The sequence below is a fragment of the Lathyrus oleraceus genome, chromosome 4 (genome assembly GCF_024323335.1).
Source record: "Lathyrus oleraceus cultivar Zhongwan6 chromosome 4, CAAS_Psat_ZW6_1.0, whole genome shotgun sequence".
Classification (NCBI taxonomy): Eukaryota; Viridiplantae; Streptophyta; class Magnoliopsida; order Fabales; family Fabaceae; genus Lathyrus; species Lathyrus oleraceus.
Window position 1 is genome coordinate 189,345,723 of NC_066582.1, and position 23,430 is coordinate 189,369,152.

A 23,430-nucleotide genomic window follows, 5' to 3' on the forward strand; every position below is an offset into this window, starting at 1 on the left:
TGTCTAGGGAGCGTCTGCAAATGCATTTCCAAAAAATATGAGTGAGACATAGGGAGCGTCTGCAAATGCATTTCCAAAACTAGAAGGGAATTTTCGAATTTCCATAGGATGTTTTTCCACCACTTAGGGTGGGATAAGAAAATCCCGATATTTTTCTCCTATGAACACTTCGGAAATTCTTTTCGCACTTCTTAAACTTCTCATAAATTTTAAACTCACAAAAATACCATCATATTTTATAATTTGACCAGTTAAAACTCTTCTAAATTTTGGACTCCGAACAACTCCTATAATATACAAAATATTCCTCTTCCCTATAATTTTTTTGTTTGTTTAAATTCACAATTTTTAGATTCTACAATTTAGAATACTCTTTTTGAGTTCACATTCTATATTTTGATTAAAATAACTCTTGTTTCTTCCAATTAGGAAGCATTTTCTTTATGATGAATATGGCCAAGTCCAAGAAGTCTTAGGCTTGAAGATATTTTGTGTCTTATTGTTTTGAGTGGACTATGGGTGATACATGTAAATCTTGACGCCCAAATAAATGACTATTGAATATAAGAGGTATAAAGTTTACGAAATTTGCGTCAACCTTGATTTGACGTTTGTGGTTCCTTGTATAGGGTTTTACTAGGGTTTCTAGAGACCTATAATCTTTGGTCCAATCATTATCGTCAAGATAGACATATGTTATCATATTCATTGTGTCATCTGATGGCCCTGCTCTAATCACTTGCCTTGATCGGGTGCTTTTTTAAGGTTGGTTTATGCTTGTTCCCGATGTTCTAGAACATTCCTTTGTATAATAGTTGAGAGGGTGATATTTCGTGTACTGACGTCATTGTAAAATACAATAAAAATATCTTTTGTTTTATTGGGCTTTATATTGTTGGGCATCATCAATTCTTTGTTCGGACTACAAGGTTTAAACCGAGAATGAACAGTTCCCCCTTAAGCCTAGTCTGGCGTAGTGATGGATGAAATTCTAGTAACAGACTATCGATGTCACACTGGATGTTATGACATCCAATTCTGCGCAGACAGGTAATGTATGCAGAAAGTAAATGTAAAAAGCAGTAAATGACACAGAGAATTGTTTACCCAGTTCGGTGACAAACACACCTACTCTGGGGGCTACCAAGCCAGGGAGGAAATCCACTATAAGAGGTATTAATTCAGGACTTAAACCACCAGTTTAATCCTATCACTTAAGACCTACCCAATGCAATTTCAATCTAAACTAAGACCTGAGTACCTACTCACTCCCCCTCAATCACAATAGTGATTACAACCATTAAGAATTTTAAAGTCAGTGGTGAAGATATACTTCAAACAACTCTTGATTGTGCTTAAAAGCTTTAATCAAGAAACACAACACTCACGCTTAAAAGCTTAGAGTAACACAACAATTACAACTCAATAAACACCCTAGTCCAATGCAATCATCTAGGTGATAATTGCTTGGCTCACAAGTAAAACCTAATTCAAGACACAATGAAAGTACAACAATGATATATAATGATATATTGAATTCTTCATGCTTCAAATCACTCAATTGCTGAAAGTAGGATTGCCATCCTTTTATAATGCAGTACTTGGGTATTGAACTTGAATTTCATAAAATTAGGGTTAAGCAAGTGAACCTAATTTCCACACATTAGGGTGCTAACAAATAGGCTATATGCTATGTCTCTTAATTTTACCAAAGCTGTTAGTTTCCTGAAAATCAGCCTGAGACAAATACTGAAACATAACAGAAAAATTAGCCTATACTTTAGCATCTGTTGTCAGGGATGAATGTCATAACATTCAGTTTGACATCCAGAAAATGTTATCATGAATGAATGTCATAACATTCAGTTTGACATCCAGTAAATCCTGTATTAGCTAATCCTGCAGCATACTACTTAAGCATGTCATGACATCAGTCAAGACATCTAAGTACAGTAAGTGTTTTAACATAAAATGCAGCCAATCAAAAACATCTACAAACTCCCCCTTTGGCAAATTTTTGGCTAAAACAACTTGGCATCACAACAGAGTTCATAGCAGCAGAAAGCACACATCCAAGTAGAGAATCAAATTAGCTAATACACTTAGCAAACATAGAAGTTAAACTTCAAACAGCAGCAGCACAAGAGAAGATCAAGCAGAGAGCAAACAGCAACATAACCTCTTGTTTAGAGGACCTTCAACTTCAAAGAAATCTGTTGTCCTGGGGTACAAGTGTTACTCCCCCATTTTGTCAAAAATGTTGCCAAATCAACACTTAATATTACAACCCAAAAAAAATACAAGCAATTATCAGAAACATAAGAAATGTTCTAGTCATCTGACTCAGAGTCAACATCATCATTTGTGCCATCATCAGGACTGGCATCTGCTTCTCCCTCTTCACCTTGTCTTTCAGCTTCTTCTGCAACAGCAGCAGCTTCACCAAATTCTCCACCATCAGCTAGCACATCACCTTCAGTCATCTCCAAAGAGATAATCAATTTTTCCAAGTTCAGCTTCCTTGCCTCTAATTCCCTGCAGGTTTCTTTGAGCATTGCAATGACAGCAACTTTACCTGGCTGATTGCTTACACGTGATGTCTCACCTGATGTCATGACAATGTCAGGGACATGGGTACCTAGGAACAGCTTATGATTGAAAGACATAGGACTGTCTCTTTTCTTCGCAGAATCATTCTCAGTTAAGATGTTTGGAAACTGATTCAAAACAATACCACAGACGAGAGAAGGAAAGGCTATAGGACCTTTCACACTGAAGCTTCCTGCATGCTTCAAAGTTTGATCAAAAATATAGGAGCCATAGTCAAATTTGGCTTTGGTTCCAACAACATATATAAACTTTCCATGCATTACAACAACTGTAGATTTATGATTGGCGGGCACCCAGTTAGCAGCTCCAATCTTGTGCAGCATTGCATACTTGACACTCAGTTTACTTGCCACCAATTTTCCTTTGAGAGGCCACTTCCTTACCTGATTAGCAGTGATGACTTGACAGATTTTGTTGTCAGTCACCTCAAGCTCAGGTTGAGCTTCATCAGGCCTTCCCAAATACTTGTTGATCACTGAAGGAGAGAAATTTACGCACTTGCCTCTCACATACACTTTCCTGAATTCCTTAGACTTGCCATCAGCACATTCTTCAGAAAAATTAACAATAAATTCCTTTACCAGCATCTCATAGCACTTTGAAAACTGAGTCACAATCTTCATTAAACCAGCCTCTTGAATAAGATCCATAATATCCTTACAGTCTAGGACATTCTGAGCTAATTCCCTTTCCAAAGCCAACCTCTTCTGATAAACCACTACGCCAAATAAGGGAAAAGAGGGCGCTTATTTTGGCCTATAACAGCGCTTTTAAGCGCCCTCTAAAGTGGCGCTGGCATAGGTAAAGACAACGCTTTGTTTTCCTGGAGAAAGCGCTGTCTAAAGTGGCCCTTTAAGGGCCACATTCTAGTGCGCTTTCAGAAATAAACGCCCTCTGGAGTGGTCCATAAAGGGCCACCTTAGAGGGCGCTTTCTGGATAAAGCGCCCTCTAAAGTTGTCAATGTAAAGCCACCTTAGAGGGCGCTTTCTGGAAAAAGCGCCCTCTAAAGTTGTCAATGTAAAGCCACCTTAGAGGGCGCTTTCTGGACAAAGCGCCCTCTAATGTTGTCAATGTAAAGCCACCTTAGAGGGCGCTTTCTGGACAAAGCGCCCTCTAAAGTTGTCAATGTAAAGTGTTTAGAGGGCGCTTCCTACAGAAAGCGCCCTCTAAAGTGTTAGTTATTTTAAAAAAATTTGTTTGAAAAACATTGGGTATTTAATTGGGAACCTGTTCGCATGCTGCAAAAGTGTAAAATTCATATTGATTTCATCCTTTAATCCAATGTTATACACCATTAATCCATTGATATATACAACATGAATCCATTTATATACAACATTAATCCTCCATATATACAACATTAATATATGATTCTTTGATCAACAATATACAACAACATATTCATGATTTAGTAAAACTAGTACAACAACAATATACAACAACAACATACAACAACAACATTCCATACATATATGTACAACAATATACAACCTAGCTATATGATTCTTTGATCAATAATGAATTGACACAATTCATCCTTCATTTCATCCAAATGAGCTCTTGAGTAAGATTTGTATTCGTCAAAGTACTACAATTAAGAGAATAAAACATATTCAAGATTTAGTAACAAATTAGATGAAATATCCGATAATATTAAAATAAACCCTAAGTTATTATTCCATACCATTTTTGGGATGTCTATACGATTCAACGCAATGATATCTCTCATAAATCTCAATACAAAAAATCCGCAATCGACCGAATTGTTTTGCTGAGGACACTACACAGAAAAACAAACAATATATATATATATAGTTAATTTCTTACAAACACTATTATAAGCAAAAAATAAACACAATTATAATTAAGCAAAAATAAGATACTTAATATATACCTCAACTCTGACCCAGGTAATGTCCTTCCTATTACGATAATTCTTTTTCGATCTAAATTTTAGTATTGCCCTAACAAAATAAAAACGTATATTGAGATCAATCTGACAGACATAATTAAATATGCAAATACACACGAATATTTAGGGGAATTTCACTTACGCGTCAACCGTCTTCTTCATACTCGGATATTTACTCCAATCACCCGATAACGAATCGAGATAATACACTATTAGTCTCGAAAGATCCATAGCAACCAACACCCAGTGACCACTGTAAAATAAAACAAAAATTTAGATGAATGGAAATTTTCTACGTAAAAGATATACATAGATTAGAATGAAATTATTAGAAAGAAAATCTAACCCGTTGCCAGAATTAAACGGTAAAAAATACAAACTGGGTGTAGTATTATCGTCGGCCGCCATGAATCTATCGACTAGATCATTCTTTACGGATGTTGGATTTTTCGTTATTAACGTTGTTTTGATACGGGAAGCAGCAATAAAATTGAAACGGTTACACAATTCAGTTCCCCGCATCAATATGTCATACATATACCTTAAATAGAAACATAATAAACATTAGACTACTCATTGAAATGTGTAAATAAATTGTTCAACTAAGTAAATTATAGATTGATCGGAGTACCATATGTATGTATGAATGACAGCGATGCCCAATTCGTCGTGTTCAAAAAGTTGTTGCATGTCCTCCTTTGCAATTATTTCGGAATGAGCAAATCCGAAAACACCTTCATCAAAATCTACACTACGAATGGCGCCGTGCATAATATCGGACTCTTCCACCATTTTCTCAAGACGCATCATAATTTGAGATTTTGTCCCGGACGTCGTTGGAATATCCTTACCAACGCTTTTCAACTTTCGACCGGGAACCTAAAAATTCATATAAAATAAATCATGACTTTTTGTGATGCAACAGAATCGTTGCGTATATAATTCAATGGGTATATATATTTGTACCTCTTTTTGAGATGCAACCGACTCGATGCGTCTTGAAATCCCTTTACCAGCTTTATGTGTGGGTCTTGTAGGAGTCTAACATTACCATGTAATAAGGATTGATTAAATATCATAATTGTAGCTGAATTGAAATGTGAATACTAAATATTCATAATCATTTAGAACATATATACCTCGGCATCTGGGAAAATTAGATCTGACGGCCAACCAACAAAGGATCCGACTGCATCTCGCATCAACGTTGTCTCTGAAACAACGTCAGGTAATGGTAGAAGCGCGTCGGTATCTAATACAAGGTCAACCGAAACTTTCATATATCCCACCGGAAGGGGATTATGGTGAAGTAATTCACCCGAAGTGTTGTGCACTTTTCCCTTGCCAACCATGCGATAAGTTGGTGACGATAGATACAGCTGACAAGGTGTAATGCCCTAAACCAATAATAAATGTTATTGTTAACGTGTATATGTGTCAAGTAAAAAGTGCTATTTTAATTTCATAATAACATATATAATTACCTCGGGAAATTTCGGTTGACAATTGATACTAGCTCGGTCACTAGTATCTTTTGCCTCGGAACCGCACCTTTCCTCTCTATACCTTGCATTCTCGTTTTGCAGTTGGAGTACTTGTGCCCTTAACTCCGCCAAGGTCTCCATCACCTCTTTGTTGGTAGGATTTTTTGTTTTTGGTTTTTTATAAAATGACGACGGAGTCACACCAAAACCCTTACCCCTCACACGACCGGAATACTCAGGAACATTTAGTACTCGACTAAGTACGCTCCTGCAATCCTGGACCTCGGTTGAAGGTAAGGTTTGGGATAAAGTCTCCTGAAATATTATTAGAGGAGATTAAATATGAATTATATGTCTAACAAAATTTTCGATATAATTAAAGAAATAATGTTACATATACTTACACATTCGTCATAAACATTTTGGACCGCTTCAACGACAGCCCCATCCTTCCCAACCCGAGCAGCCTTCCATAATACGTGCTCCGGAAGAGATGTTGCGTCACTTTTCTCCTCGGCTAGCTACACATTGAATTAGATTATAAGATCATCAATTATAACATATTGTGACAATGTATAAGCTCATAGCATTTGAATATACTCACAATTCTTTGTTGTAACCGTGCATATCCCGTACGCCCTTTTTTGTACGGATACGCGGGTTTTGATGCCCTTTTCCGATTTTTGTCGCTTACTTCCTGGATAAAAAAGTTTAAGGCATATTAGAACCAAGTAACTTAACAATTGTATAATACCATAATTAATAGACATTACATGGAATTTTTCGTTTCTTCGTTTGGCGACAAAGTTATCCCATTCATCGGCTGAAATAATCTCGGCATACTTCATTGGTCGTTCTGCTTCAACAAATTTTCCTTCCTCATCCTTGAGAAATTTGTTGGACAAAAAGGATCGAAATCCTCGGAGTCTTTTTCCGGCCAATTGAATACAATATTTTTGCCGGCTTTCATCGATGTGAAAGGATCTCTAAAAAACATACACATGGAGTGTGTTATTATAAGTAATATTATAACAATATATGGTCAACAAATAGTCAACAAAAAAAACATATAACAATATATGGTAAGTACCTGTATCTCGGACCATATTTTTTCTTTGCCAACCTTCAATTCCGGACTTCTCCAATTATCACATGTAATCGGAATATGTTGTCGAACAAGGAAACCAATGTAACTTGCCAACATTGAACCATTAGGCTCAATTAGTTGGTCTTCAGCACTCCAATGTACTTCAAATTTTACACCCTTGTCTCTTGCACGAATGATTGACTTCATAACAGTCAATCCTCGTTTGATTTCTTTTTCAACATTGTTACGTGATCCATTCGCGTCATGGGTATCGTCTTGGTTAGCCATTTTATCTGTAATATAGAAATGATTCAATAAGACCCAAGTAAGACAATGACCATATTCGTGAAGCTACACAAAAAACACATTCATATACCTTCCATTTCTCTCATGTTACAACAATCTAAACTCTTTTTTTTTTATCATTATTGAATACAAACTCACACACACCTACTGCATACAAAAGACCAATGCAAACTTATGGTGTTTGGAACATGAACAAACTTGCATCCATAATCATCAAACTTCCAAGCACAAGCTCAAACACACTTCAAATGATATCAGTTTTCAATCAGAAATAAAAAACTCAGTTTGCCCTAAACAACATTAATCAACATAATGCAGAAAATGTAAAACTCAGTTTAGAAAATGCCCTAATCAAACACATGAAGAAAGTGAACGGTAACGATGGAGAAGAGAAATACCTTCAAGGTGACGGTAATGATGGAGAAGAAAGTGAACAGTGACGGTGGACGCATATAACTCAGTGAACGTGAACGCAGCAGCAGAAAAAGGCGACGGCGACGACGACGGTGAGGGAGGGAGAGCGAACGGAGGACGAGAGTAATCGCAGTAGAGAGTAATCGCAGTAGAGAGAAAACCCAGTTACGTAAACGAAATAGCTTATAGAGAGGGAAAATAAAGAGACATGCAGTATATGTTATAATTTTAATGTTAACTAAAGGGGACCTTAGAGGGCGCTTTTTTAAAAAAAGCGCCCTCTAAAGGGGGCCTAAGAGGGCGCTTCTGAAAGCGCTCTCTAAGGCTTTCCAAAAGCGCCTTATAAACTGGAAATGTACATGGACTTAGAGAGCGCTTTTTTAAAAGCGCCCTCTAAGGGTAACCTTAGAGGGAGCTTTCATTAAAGCGCCCTTTATTGGTGTCCCTCCATTTCCTCATTATTATTTTTTTGGCTTCACTTTAGAGGGCGCTTTGTAACAAAGCGCCCTCTAAAGGGGGCCTAAGAGGACGCTTCTAAAAGCGCTCTCTAAGGCTTTCCAAAAGCGCCTTATAAACTGGAAACGTACATGGACTTAGAGAGCGCTTTTTTAAAAGCGCCCTCTAAGGTTACCCTTAGAGGGCGCTTTCAATAAAGCGTCCTCTATTGGTGTCCCTCCATTTCCTCATTATTTTTTCGCTTCACTTTAGAGTGCGCTTTGTTACAAAAGCGCCCTCTAAAGTGCGTTGTCTATTCCAGTAGTATGCTCCTTATTTTTTCTCTTCACTTTAGAGTGCGCTTTTGTAATAAAGCGCCCTCTAAGGGGCGCTGTCTATTCCAGTTTTTGGCGTAGTGAACATATTTCCACCTGTTTACACTTGAAGCAAAATGAAAAGATATGTTGTCAATTGGTACCTCAGGGACACTAGCTGCAAGCTTGCTAGTGGTTGGCTTCTTCTTTGACAGAATGTCAGAGAAATTACAAGGAACATCTGAGTTAGACTCAACAACAACAAACTTGGTCTTCTTTTTCTTGGGCACCACTTTGCTCCAAGACTTGGTTGGACCATGAACTTTCCTCTTGAGGGAACTCTCGACTGCCATTGTTGTCTTTGAAGAGTTTGGAACATCAATCTTCTTTCTGGGGGACCTTTGAGTCACAATTTTCTTTTCTCTCCTAGTCCTAACCCTTTTGGCTATGCTAGGGAGGACAGAGGACAACAACTCATTATCAGAAAATTCCTCCAGGTCTACTGTTTCAGCCTCACAGTTAGGGTTGTCACTGACATCATGAGTGACATGAACTTCCTCACCAGCCACATTATCTAAGGGTTTGTCAACATTTGACTCCTTATGAGCATCAGTTTGCTCAACATCATCAGAGATATTCTTTCCTAAAGACTCAGTATTTTCTTGATCAGCAACACTATCAGGTTCAATAGTGTTTAAGGGAATGGAAACCACGGGGACCTCATGATTTCCAGACAGTATTCCAATCACTATAGTGGCAATGACATTGTGAACATACCTGGAACCTTCTTTGGTTCGTTCCTCAAGAATGATGGATGAGGAGAAGCCTGATATAGTTTCTTTAGGTCTTCTTGCATGTGGGGTATTCACAGAGTCAGCAACAGGATCTTCTCTGTTAGGGTTGCTTGGTTCAACGCTAGGAGAACAAGGCATGTTCTTGGAAGGAGAAGAGTTGGATTGTCGAGACATGATGAGTATCTTAGAGACAAAATAAAAATTTTCTCTAAGAGGATGCTTGCGTGAATGGAAGTTGAAAGAGTGGAAGAAGTAACGCTTGTTGCAAGTGAAATAACTATTATCTGTTGACCAATCAGAGCACACTTTCAATTGTTTAATAATTTGAAATATTAAATAGTAAATTCCTAACATCCTTAGTTGCTATAATTCCTCAGAAAGACATATTCCCAACTTGTCCCTTAAATTTTCAAACTAAGTAGCATCCAAAGCCTTTGTAAATATGTCAGCAAGTTATAGTTCAGTTGCCACATGTTCCAAGGTAATCACTTTGTCTTCTACCAGATCTCTTATGAAGTGATGTCTAATGTCAATATGTTTGGTCCTGCTGTGTTGGATAGGATTCTTTGAAATGTTGATGGCATTGAGATTGTCACAGAACAATGTCATGACATTTTGAGTGACATTGTACTCAGTCAACATCTGTTTCATCCATACCAGTTGGGAACAACTGCTTCCAACTGCTATGTACTCAGCTTTTGCAGTGGATAATGATACACAGTTCTGTTTATTGCTGAACCAAGATATGAGATTATTTCCCAAGAAGAAACATCCTCCTGATGTGCTTTTTCTGTCATCAGCACTCCCAGCCCAATCGGCATCTCAATACCTGTAATACCCCAAAATTTACCCTCTTCATTTTTCCTGGAAGCATGTGATTATTTCACATTGCATTAGCATCATACTAGGTCACACTCATTGCATACTACATTAGTGACATGGAAATTAGGGTTTGATTGATCACTCCTTACCAGAAGGAGCCCACACAAAGCAAGAGTAAGGATTGGACTTCATTCTCTAAGTATACAAGTCTCAGGGGTCTCAAGGGGTTCCATATGTCTTATTATGGTCCTCAGTTCATCAGTGGAGGATTCAGAGCTTTCAGAATGTGCATATGGATTTAATAAGAAATTAGGGTTTCATGGCTATCTGCAACAGGCAATGTTTGGTTGAAAGTGAAGGAGCTTATCCATGTCATGATTGGAGACGCATATTGGTCTAGGAAGACTCACATTTATCTCAGAAAGATCCATGGCCAATCAGTGCAATCAGTTCCTAGTCATTTTGCCCTAAAACTAGGGTTTGGTATAAAATCGGTTTATTTCTGATTCCTTGGGTGAAACTCTTTTCCATGGCCCTCCATATGTCCACAAGGGTCTACATACAAAAAATCAGCTCTTTATTTGAGCCAGAGGTGCTTCAATTGATCAATGGAATCGGGAATCAGACAGTTTGGGAAAAGTCAACTGTGGGGCCAGAAAAGTCAACTCCTGACATTTTGAAAGTGGAATCTCAAACTTCATGCCTAAGGGAGCCTACATGTGAAATTTGATCAAGGTTGGATCATGGATTCATCATTTAATCAGGAGTTGGAAAAGTTACTAAATTTGGAAATAGTTGAGTTTCCATTTAGGGCAAGTTTTTATGGTTGTTGCACCCACTTTAAGCCCATTTTCCATCAAGATGCAAGCTCCATTTGAAATTTTCTCCAACATGAACGTTGTTCCTCTTGCTCTAAGCTTTCTATAGATATAAAGTTTTCTTCATTTGGATTAATATTGAGAAAGTTATGCTTGGTCAAAGTAAGACATTATTTTAGGACACTTAGAAAATTTTCTAAGTCCAAAATCTGCAAGATTTGTCAAGACTTATGGGCCAGTTTTCTTACACTTCAAGGCATCTTTTGAAAATACTTTATTCATGAAAATTGTACCTTGAAATGTCTTCTTTCACATCCTTTTGGAATCATCCCATTTGGATCATTGGTTTGAGAGATGCACTAATCTAAAGTTGGCATCATGGACTGAATTTTTAGGCAGCATTTAGGCCAAACTGGCCCAACCATTTTGCAGTTATGGGACCTGCACTTTATGGCCATTTTCACCTCTTTCCACTCATCATTTCAATTTGTGTTCAACATGAAAACTGTTAAGTTCCATGCCCTCTTCCAACTGTTTGCATTGCCTTGCCATTTGGTCATGTTCTCATCAAGTTATAAGGTCTCAAAGTCACCTTGTTGAGCTGTTTTCTTGCCAGACCAAGCCAAACCAGTCAGACCACAAAAACGACCAGCCACATGATTTTCCTTATTTGGTCATGCACTTTTATGTTCACTCACTTAAGTTTTGCCACATTGAGAATTTGCTCATACCACCCCACTTTTGCACATTATGCACATAATCCAAGCCAAACACTTCAAGCCCATTAAGCACATTAAACCCTACATATATAAGCTTCTAAAACCCTAACTTGAAGAGGGTGGCTGCAAAACTTCAGAGCAAGCAAACAAAGGCAAGGTCAAGATCTGTTTTTTCCATTCCTTCTCCATTGCACAAGCACTCAAAGTTGCAGCATCAAGGCTCATTCTCTTTCCATCCCTCCATCTTTAAGGGGTAGTGGACCATGCATCCACTAGGTAAACATTTTATCACTCTCTTCCATGCTCATGCTATGCTTGCTCGTCATATTTTCCATGTTCATTCCATGCTTGTTCACCATGCTTATCATGTTACCATGCCATGCCATGCTTACTTTATGATGTTTAACAATATGCCATGATTTGTTTGTAAAGCCCTCAACATGAGGCATTGCTTTTAACTTTGAGTTTGTGACATTATTTTCGGTTGAATCCGTGTGTATGAGGCCCCCTTGTTGTTCGCTTTTCTACATGCTAAGGCCATTATTTTCATCGAAACAAAGCACCATTGTGTTCTACTCGTTCCATACTAGAACTTTGCTTTTTATATCATCCCATTTGGTGAACCATAGCGTGAGATATGTTGGTTGGAAGATGGAAGAAAGCGCTGTATTTTCGCGTCTCATGCATGTTATTAGGGTTTTTTTCATGTTGCATGAAGAGACGACGACGTGTCTCTCTCACAACCATCGGATCACGCATCCAGTTTATAATCTTAACCGTCCAACCGCTATTTTGTCTCTTGTGACTTTAGTGGAATGGACCGATTGATGAGGGTCACATGAATTTTTTTAAAATAAACGTTACAACATTATGTCACGCTGGGATATTTACTTGGACCGGGCCTTGGCGCCCCATCTGCTCTTTCCACCTCCACGCTTGGCCCACTAACACACTTCCATCCTATTTTTATTTCTTAATTCATTTTTTTATTTTTTGTTTTGCTTTTTAATTAATAAAAATATTTTATTTGTTCATAAAAATACCAAAAAATATTTTTCACATTCCTTAATGTTTTATTTAATTTTTATTTTCATATTTTGTTTAATGTTAATATTTTATTTTAATTATTTGTTTCAAATAGTCCATTTTAACACACATATTTTTATTAATTTTATTTTCATAGCTTAAAGTTATTTTTAACTTCTGATTTTTGGAATGAGGGTTGACCAATGTCCCATGGTCAACCTGACCTTTTCTTGGGATTTTATTTCTCATTTTCAATTTATTTTGGATTTATTTCTGACCTAGTTTGTTTGGTTGACTTTTCATTTGACTTCTGTTTTATTTCAATTAATTTATACACTAATTCACATTATTTTTAAAATCTTTTTGGGGGATGATGATGTCCTGACCCCACCTTAGTTAGTTTAATTTTTCATAATTTTCTTGATTAGTTTACTATTTATTCCATATTTTTTAAGTTGACTTGACTTTTCAGTTGACTTTTTTATGATTGATGTTTGACTTAGGGATTGCTTATGGATATTGAAGAGATCTTTTGATCCTCCCCTGTTCATCTCATATGCCACATATTAGAGGCCTTTCATTTTGATTTTATTTGATCCTTGCATCATTTCCCGATTAAATTATTCAGTGATCCTTTGTGTGCATAGTTTCACCTGTCTGATTCATCTGATATTTTTTATACTTGTTTCTTTCATCCATGCTTCTATTGTTTGATTGCTTAACATGTTTATACTTCTCATGCATTGTCTAATGCTCATTCATTCCATTATTTGATTCTTTGATTCAATTACATACCTGTTTATATCTGATATGTTTGATTAATTGTTGCCTACTTGTATGATATATGAGGCATATATATTGTTATTGTTTGATTGCCATGAACAATCCCCATTCATAACAAATGTACCCCTCTCCCATGAAGTGTATAATGTCTATTCTTTCATTCTTTATTCATTTGCTAATGCAAGAACTAAAATGAACATACGATAACCATTTCAAAATAAGATCAAAACCTCGATCCAACGTCGAGTAATCATTTTCCAAACTTAACATAACCAGCACGTATTCATCCATCCTTTTGTAAGTCGATTGCTTCATGCATCGCCATTTCTCTTGTAAGTCGATTGCTTCATGCATCGCTATCTACCTCTTGTAAGTCAATTGCTTCAGGCATCCCCATCTACCCTTTACCCCACTCCTCTCCTTGCTTCATTCGTCGATTCTTGTTCCGTTTAGGTAGCACTCATTAGGTAGAACCCTTTGCATGATAACATTAGGTAGAATTCCCTCATTCTTTGTATGATAACATTAGGTAGAATTCCCTCATTCTTTGCATGCTAACATTAGGTAGATATTCCCATTTGTAAATCCTAACACTTAAGTCCATATTGCATGATAACTCTAGGGCAGAGCTTCCCTACTTTTAGACCTTCCGTGCGTCTCCGATCTTGTGGCATGTCAGTTCGTTCTATTGCAAAGAGGTAACTGCCTAAGACTCGATTCAGTGAGCTGCGACACCTGCTGCTAGGACGTGAATACATTGCCCACTCTCCTTTGACACAACTGGTGTCCTCCTTTGTAAGTCCATGTTCAAATGGAAATCCTTAACCCGTAGTTAGCCGGACTACGGCAACTCTGATTCTCATGTTCATATGAGATACGTAGGCACAAGATGCGATGTCTTGCCGAATTTTTGACTGACAACTAACAACTAATCCTTGCTTGCTTTCGCCCTCGTTGCGATTCCTTTTCTCTCGTCCTCGTTGCGATCGAGACCTACCCTTTCTCTTGCCCTAGTTGCAATCGAGACCCCTTGTTCCCGTAGTTAGCTGAACTACGTTTTTCTCTGATTCTCATTCCAGATGAGATATGTAGGCATAAGACGCGATGTCTTAGCGAGCACACTTTTCTTTAACCCATAGGTAGCCGAGCTACGGAGACTCTGATTCTCATATTCAAATGAGATACGTATGCAGTGGATGCGACATCCGTGCGAGTCATTTTCTTTTGACCCTTGCTTTTAGTAAATAGTACATTAGATACACATACACCCTTTAGACAAGAACAACAAGAGTGGATCCCGTAGAGTACTAGAACCTCCTTCATCTTTAGTTAACTTTAAATGAGTATGTGCAGGAGTTCTTTTGTGACTAGCATTATCCATACCAAACTTCTTAACTATGTTCTTGGCATATTTTCTTTGGGAGAGAAACATAGAATCTTCCATCTGTTTAACTTGCAGTCTAAGAAAATAAGTCAATTCCCCAACCAAACTCATTTCAAATTCAGATTGCATTTGGTTAACAAAATGTTTCACCATTCTATCTGACATTCCGCCAAAGACAATATCATCCACATATATTTGGGCAATCATGATTTTTCCATCTTCATCCTTCACAAATAAAGTCTTATCTATCCCTCATTTTATGTAACCATTAGTAGTCAGAAATTCAGTCAGCCTCTCGTACCAATCTCTAGGAGCTTGCTTCAATCCATACAGAGCTTTCCTCAACTTGCACACATGTTTCGGTAGATTAGGATCACTGAACCCTTTAGGTTGTTCCATATAGACTTCTTCATTCAAGTAACCATTTAAAAAGGCACTCTTCACATCCATTTGGAACAATTTGAACTTCAGAACGCATGCAACACCTAACAGCAACCTTATTGACTCAAGTCTTGCAACAGGTGCAAAAGTCTCATCAAAATCAACCCCTTCAACTTGAGTATACCCTTGTGTCACTAGTCTTGCTTTATTCCTAGTGATTACTCCTTTCTTATCATACTTGTTCTTGTAAATCCACTTGGTACCAATGATGTTAGTCCCTTCAGGTCTTGGAACTAACTCCCATACTTCATTCCTTTTAAACTGCTCCAGTTCATCTTGCATATCATTGATCCAATATTCATCAGTCAGAGCTTCTTTCACATTTTTAGGTTCAACCTTGGATACAAAGCAGGAATTTGAGCTATTCTCCCTTGATCTGGTAATCACACCACTATTGGGATCTCCTATGATAAGATCCTTAGGGTGGTCTTTCTGAATCCTGATAGAAGGCACCTTGTTGGATGCTTCTAACTCAAGTCCAGGAGGAGTATCTTGTACATTTTCTGTTGAATTCTCAAGGAATGTTCCAACATCCTCTATGACATTGGATTCTTCATCTTTATCATCAATAATAACATTTATGGATTCCATCAGGACATTAGTTCTGAAGTTGAAAACTCTGTATGCTTTGCTGTTAGTAGAGTATCCCAGGAATATACCCTCATCACTTTTGGGGTCCATTTTTCTTCTCTGTTCACGATCTGTAAGAATGTAACATTGCTTCCAAAGATATGAAAGTACTTCACAGTAGGTTTTCTGCCTTTCCATATTTCATACAGAGTGGAAGAGGTTCCCTTTCTCAAGGTAACTCTGTTGTTAACATAGCAAGCTGTATTCATAGCTTCAGCCCAAAAGTGCATAGGAAGCTTCTTTGCATGAATCATAGCTCTAGCAGATTCTTGAATAGTTATGTTCTTCCTTTCAACTACTCCATTTTGCTGAGGAGTAATAGGTGAGGAAAACTCATGACTTATTCCTTCAGATGAGCAGAAATCATCAAACTTGGAATTTTTAAACTCCTTTCCATGGTCACTTCTTATTCTGATAACACTACTATCCTTTTCTCTTTGGAGTCTTATGCGTAGATCTTTGAAGACATCAAATGCATCTGATTTTTCTATGATGAAGCTTATACATGTGTATCTGGAATGGTCATCAACAACCACATAAGCATATCTCTTCCCACCAAGACTTTCAACCTGCATAGGTCCCATTAAGTCCATGTGCAAAAGTTCCAGAGTTTTGGATGTTGTAGGATGTCCAAGCTTAGGATGTGACATCTTAGTTTGCTTGCCAACCTGACATTCTCCACAGACTTTTCCTTCATCAATAAGCAGCTTTGGGATTCCTCTAACTACTTCCTTAGATATGATCTTCTTCATTCCTCTTAAATGAAGATGTCCAAGTCTTCTATGCCACAGCTTCACTTCCTTTTCTTCCTTGGCTAAGAAGCACATTGAAGAGTAGTTTGAGACTTTAGGTTCCCATAGATAGCAGTTATCTTTGGATCTGGATCCTCTCATAACTTCCTTATTTTCTCCATTTGTCACAACACATTCTTCCTTAGTGAACTGTACATTGAAGCCTTGATCACATAGCTGGCTTATGCTGGTGAGATTAGCAGTTAGTCCTTTTACTAACAACACATTATTCAGTTCTGGAACTCCAGGACTGTCCAGCTTACCAACACCTTTGATTTTTCCTTTAGCTCCATCACCAAAGGTCACATAACTGGTAGTATGAGGTTGTATATCTACCAATAAGTTATTCATCCCAGTCATATGTCTTGAGCAACCACTATCAAAATACCAGTCTTCTTTGGTAGATGCCCTTAGAGATGTGTGAGCTATTCTAGCAACCCATTGTTGTTTCTTGATAGGGGCATTATGCTTAGGTACCTTCTGCTCAGGTCTGACTTGAGGGGTCTGGTTAGGATAACCATGCAACCTGTAACATAAGGGTTTTATGTGACCAAATCTTCCATAGTATTGGCATCTCCATCTTTGAAATTTCTTCTTATGATGGTTAATCCTCCTGTTTCCATGATGTTGTGACATTGGTTGTGACTTCTGCTTGATTTTCTGAACTTCAGCCTTTGAGCTTTTGAATTCAGATGAGGATTCCTTAACAAAGCTTAAACCAGACATGGTTCCTGATTTCTTTCCCACCTTTAGAATTTCTTCCAAAGTGTCAGTTCCTTTATTCAGCATTCTGATGGATTTTGTCATTTGATCTAGCTTAGAGGTCAGCAAGGTTATCTCACCATTTAGATCATCTATGACTGTTAGATGCTTCTTCTTCTCAGCTTCCAGCTCCTTGATAAGTTTCTTCTGCTTTTCTCCTTGTAGACACACTTCTGCACTTTTGACACATAACTCTTTATATGAAGCAGCAAGTTCATCAAATGTAAGTTCATCTCCACTTGAGTCATCATGAGAGGCACAGACATTAGTTAGTGCAGTGACATATTTTGCAGATTCTCCTTCTGATTCACTCTCAGAGTCTCCATCAGACCAGGTGACAGATAGTCCCTTCTTTTGCTTCTTGAGGAAGGTAGGACATTCAGCTCTAATGTGTCCAAAACCTTCACATCCATGACACTGGATTCCCTTGCCTTGGTTGGACTTTTCTTCAGATTTTGATCTTCTACTGATGTCAGATGAAGTGTTCTTGACATTTGGTCTACCTTTTTTTATCAATCTTCTTTATGAACTTGTTGAACTGTCTTCCAAGCATGGCTATAACTTCTGATATACTTTCATCACCTCCAATATTTCCTTCTTCTGAATCCTCTTCAGTATTTGATACAAAAGCTATGCTTTTGTTTTTCTTTTCAACATTCTCACACAAGCCCATTTCAAAAGTTTGGAGAGAACCAATAAGCTCATCAACCTTCATATTGCAGATATCTTGAGCCTCTTCTATTGCAGTAACCTTCATGGCAAATCTCTTGGGCAATGATCTGAGAATCTTTCTTATAAGTTTTTCTTCAGACATTTTCTCTCCTAAGCCTCTAGAAGTGTTGGCAATTTCAAGAATATTCATGTGGAAGTCATGAATAGTCTCATCCTCTTTCATCCTCAGATTTTCAAACTTAGTAGTCAGCATCTGGAGTTTAGACATCCTTACCTTGGAGGTACCTTCATGAGTTGTTTTGAGAGTGTCCCAAACTTCTTTAGCCAGTTCACAGTGATGCACCAGTCTGAAAATGTTCTTATTTATCCCATTGAACAGTGCATTCAAAGCCTTAGAGTTTCCAAGGGGTAATGCCTCTTACTCTTTGTCCCACTCTTCTTCAGGAATTTGCATAATGATTCCATCTTTACCTGTCTTTGTTGGATGTTCCCATCCTTTGTTGACAGCTCTCCAGACCTTGCTATCCAGAGACCTCAAGAAGGATATCATACGAGGTTTCCAGTCATCATAGTTAGAACCATCCAGCATGGGTGGTCTATTAGAGAATCCTACATCCTTGTCCATGGTACTAGAAAGTAACGTCCCTAGATCTCACCCAGAAACTAACAGGCAGGGTGCCTGCTATGATACCAATTGAAATTCTAGTAACAGACTATCAATGTCACACTGGATGTTATGACATTCAATTCTGCGCAGACAGGTAATGTATGCAGAAAGTAAATGTAAAAAGTAGTAAATGACATAGAGAATTGTTTACCCAGTTCGGTGACAAACACACCTACTCTGGGGGCTACTAAGCCAGGGAGGAAATCCACTATAAGAGGTATTATTTCAGGACTTAAACCACCAGTTTAATCCTATCACTTAAGACCTACCAAATGCAATTTCAATCTAAACTAAGACCTGAGTACCTACTCACTCCCCCTCAATCACAACAGTGATTACAACCATTAAGAATTTTAAAGTCAGTGGTGAAGATATACTTCAAACAACTCTTGATTGTGCTTAAAAGCTTTAATCAAGAAACACAACACTCACGCTTAAAAGCTTAGAGTGACACAACAGTTACAACTCAATAAACACCCTAGTCCAATGCAATCATCTAGGTGATAATTGCTTGGCTCACAAGTAAAACCTAATTCAAGATACAATGAAAGTACAACAATGATATATAATGATATATTGAATTCTTCACGCTTCAAATCACTCAATTGCTGAAAGTAGGATTGCCATCCTTTTATAATGCAGTACTTGGGCCTTGAACTTGAATTTCATAAAATTAGGGTTAAGCAAGTTAACCTAATTTCCACACATTAGGGTGCTAACAAATAGGCTATATGTCATGTCTCTTAATTTTACCACAGTTGTTAGTTTCCTAAAAATCAGCCTGAGATAAATACTGAAACATAACAGAAAAATTAGCCTATACTTTAGCATCTGCTGTCAGGGATGAATGTCATAACATTCGGTTTGACATCCAGTAAATCCTGTATTAACTAATCCTGCAGCATACTACTTAAGCATGTCATGACATCAGTCGAGACATCTAAGTGATAACATGAAATAATATCACATTTTTGGACTCGATTTAATTAAATTATATTATTATTTGTTTCGATTTATTTCATTTTATTCGATATTACTTGGTATTTCCCTTCTATTTATCTCAGGTAACTTATTTGAAGCATAAATGAAAAAGGAAGAAAAGGGGGTGCAAAAAGAGGATGAGAAGAAATTCCACTAAAGCCCAGCCCAAAATTGCCTAAGCGCTGAAGCTGTGACGAGCGCCACGCATGGTGTGACGAGCGTCACCCCCCGCTACCTTGTGTTACGAGCGTAACACATGGTGTGACGAACGTCACACTCCACTCCTATATTTTTGGCTTTTGACGCGCAACAGAGGCACGTTGAGCCTATTCTTCCGTTTGACTCGTTGAAGCGTGAAGGTTACTTACTGAAGGAATTTGTGGGAAACGGTTACAAATTGGAGTAATATAAATAGATCCAATCCTGCAGCTCCCGGTCTCTCTCAAATTTTCCAGTTTTCGGCACTGCATTTATTTTACTGCCTTTTTCATTCTTTCAGCACTTTACTTTCCTAGCAATTTTTATTTCTTTTCTTTTCCAGTCAATCTTTTAAGCATTCAATTAATTTTCTCACAATAGTTTCTACACCGGAAACTATTGTGTAATTTTTACTGGGTCTAACCTTACGTTAGATCATAGTATTTTATTCCTTCGCCTTTATTTTCCTGTCCGATTGAAGATTGCAAGAACAAATCCAACCGGTTTGTGGTGGAGTGTTCAAACATCGAAGTTAGAGAACAATCAAGATTTCTATTAATTTTACAGGTTCTTTAATTTATTGTTTTAATTTATATATGCTCTGCAATGTTATTTATTTATACTGTCTATCTGATATGGCTGTATGTAAGCATAACTATTGTTTAGGCTTATTTAGCATGTCTGGCTAAATAAACTTAGATATCGGTATGTAAAGTAAGCAGAATGAAGGAATCAAAACTAAGTTGGTTTAAATTTATTTAAAAATACAATCACTCTTTTTATGGTCTCAATTTGTAGAATTAACACCAAAGTTTTTGTATGAGAGTAAAAGACATAAAGAAGTTAAAATCAATAGAACGAAAGTTTGAGCTTTTAATTGGACAGTGTAAATTGGACATTAATTTTAAATCAGGGCAAAAGCAATTTTTAAAATTAATTAACTTCTAATCATTTTCAAAAATTATTTTTAAAGGTTAAATGTGAGGACGAGAGTTAAGCATTTACGTTTAATTATATAATCTAAGTCAACAGAGCGAGAGTTTGAGACAAGGGTGTTTAAATGGTTAGTATTTTCTTAAAAAGAGTTTCTATAGATTCTATTGTTTTCAAAAAGTGATTTTGGACTTAACTAATTAGTGACAGCGCACGTTAATATAAAGTCATAGTCTATTCAACAGAGCGAGAGTTTGAGAAAAGGCTTTTAAATTAATAGTGTCTACTGAAAAGATTTATTTTAAAACTACGAAACCAACGAAGATTTGATTCCCTAATTACGACGAACTACATACCGATATCCGCTATATTTGATATTTAATCTAGATCTTATTTTAGTTCCCCTAATCAACAAAGTATAATCCGCCTTAGCTTTACGTAGTAACCCTAGAAAACGGTATATCGATTCATAAGTCCCTGTGGGATCGATATCTTTTATTACTACGCGATTAGACTGTGCACTTGCAGTTAATACCCCAATAGACTCATAAAGTCGCGATCAAGTTTTTGGCGCCGTTGCCGGGGACTTTTATTTAGTCGATATCGTAACTCTTCTGTTACGCTGTAGAGACTAAGGCAATTTTTATTTCTTTCTTTCGTTGATTTGTATGCCACATACTCGCTCACAAGGCGAACCGTATTACTTACGAATCAACGACGTTGAACGATATCTCCGAGTCTTACGACGAATTCGGGAGTATCGCACTGCAAACAATCTTCCTCCAATCGAAATTTTTGATCTTAAAAATCTTCTTCCTTCGCCGATACCCGAGATGGCAAAACCAGCTCGTGCTCTTCGAGATTACGCCGCTCCATCGTAAGACGAGCCGCATTCGAGTATTGCTCCACCCGCAATCGAAGCAAACAACTTCGAACTTAAACCTTCGCTGTTACAGGCAGTGCAACAGAATCAATTCTCTGGAAATCCTACCGAGGATCCAAACCTTCATTTATCCGTATTTGTTCAATACGCTGATCCTGTTAAAGCTAATGGTGTCACTTCAGAGGCAATTCGACTTCGTCTTTTTCCTTTCTCGTTAAGAGATAAAGCTAGAAGATGGCTTCAGTCTCTTCCTTCCAACTCAGTCACCACATGGAATGAGTTGAAGAAAGTTTTTCTTGCCCGATATTTTCCTCGAAGCAAAACAGCTTGTTAAGAGCCCAGATAAATGGATTTAAACAGAAAGATAACGAGTCTCTTTTCGAAGCATGGGAAAGATACAAAGACATGATGAGACTTTGTCCACACCATGGTTTATAGGACTGGTTAGTAATTCATACCTTCTATAATAGTCTCTTATATAACACAAGATTAACAATAGACGCCGCCGCAGGTGGTGCGCTTATGGATAAACCTTACGCTGACGCTTATCAACTTATCGAAAGCATGGCCCAAAACCATTATCAGTGGGGAAGCGACCGAACAATGGTAGAAAAACCTCAAACGAAAACTGGCATGTACGAGATAAGTAGCCTTCATCATGTTAGTGCAAAAGTGGAAGCTCTTGCCCAGAAAATTGAAAGTTTAAATGTATCACCTTCAGCCACCGTGGTTGCCGTGACTCAAAATTGCGAAGTCTGTGGAATCCAAGGTCACATCCCTACAGATTGTCAACTCCTAACAGGAATCCAAGTAGAGCAAGTGAACTATGCTCAAGGAAATCCCTACTCGCATACCTATAACTCAAACTGGAAGAATGATCGGTCACCATTTCCATTGAATTCTCGCCGCTAATCCGACATATTTTCATCACCTTGGTAAGATTTATGTTTGTTTCTAGTTGCATTTGAGTCAATTATCATGTTTTGTTGGTTTGGTATTGCATTGCATTCGATTAAGAGTTTATGTCAAAAAAAGATCTCGTTTATGCTTTGTTTGGTAGTGTCATTGTTCCAGGTTTAAAAGCAAGAATGATGAAGTTCTGGACACTCTGAAGGACAAAAATATGAAAGAACAGCAGAACAACACGGCCACCCGTGTGCCACCACACGGCCGTGTTATTGATCAAGCAGAGCAGAGATGAAGCAGAAAACAGAAATCAACACGGTCACCCGTGTGCCACCACACGGCCGTGTTGATTAAAACAGTGCATTAACACGGGCACCCGTGTGTAGGGACACGGCCCGTGTTGTTGCCACTGTAACGTATGCTGAAATTAATTAATACTGAAGAACAACACGGCCACCCGTGTGCCACCACACGGCCGTGTTGATTCAACGCAGCTTGGAAAACCTAATTTTTGCTGTTTAACCCGATTATGCTCATTAAGGGTAGTTTGGACCTTTAGCTTGGAAGAGAGTCATCTGAATCTATAAGAAGGCTTGGAAGAGAAAGAAGAAGGGACCTTTTGACAGACGAACGAAAGCATTACAGTGGAGGAGATAG

General features: G+C 37.7%; 1 protein-coding gene and 1 pseudogene across 1 annotated transcript; both read right to left on the bottom strand.

The window, feature by feature from the left end:
• Positions 1 to 2,330: 2,330 nt before the first annotated feature.
• LOC127136625 (uncharacterized) lies at positions 2,331 to 9,495 on the bottom strand. The gene is made up of 3 exons (XM_051063161.1): positions 8,796 to 9,495; positions 3,036 to 3,328; positions 2,331 to 2,993 (listed from the first exon to the last, which is right to left on the bottom strand). Exons 1-3 carry the CDS (start codon positions 9,493 to 9,495, stop codon positions 2,331 to 2,333), a joined length of 1,656 nt encoding a protein of 551 aa, XP_050919118.1.
• A 12,706-nt stretch (positions 9,496 to 22,201) lies between these two features.
• On the bottom strand, positions 22,202 to 22,301 carry LOC127077993 (uncharacterized; annotated as a pseudogene).
• Positions 22,302 to 23,430: the final 1,129 nt, after the last annotated feature.

Bases quoted from the DNA above. Each gene is read 5' to 3' on its own strand.
- LOC127136625 (XM_051063161.1), bottom strand. From the start codon at position 9,495: ATGCCTTGTTCTCCTAGCGTTGAACCAAGCAACCCTAACAGAGAAGAT. The intron at 3,329-8,795 runs GTAATTTCTCTG...TATTTGGCGTAG, and splicing joins GTCTAACTCAGATGTTCCTT to TGGTTTATCAGAAGAGGTTG. The intron at 2,994-3,035 runs GTGACTGACAAC...ACTGCTAATCAG, and splicing joins AAGCTCAACCTGAGCTTGAG to GTAAGGAAGTGGCCTCTCAA.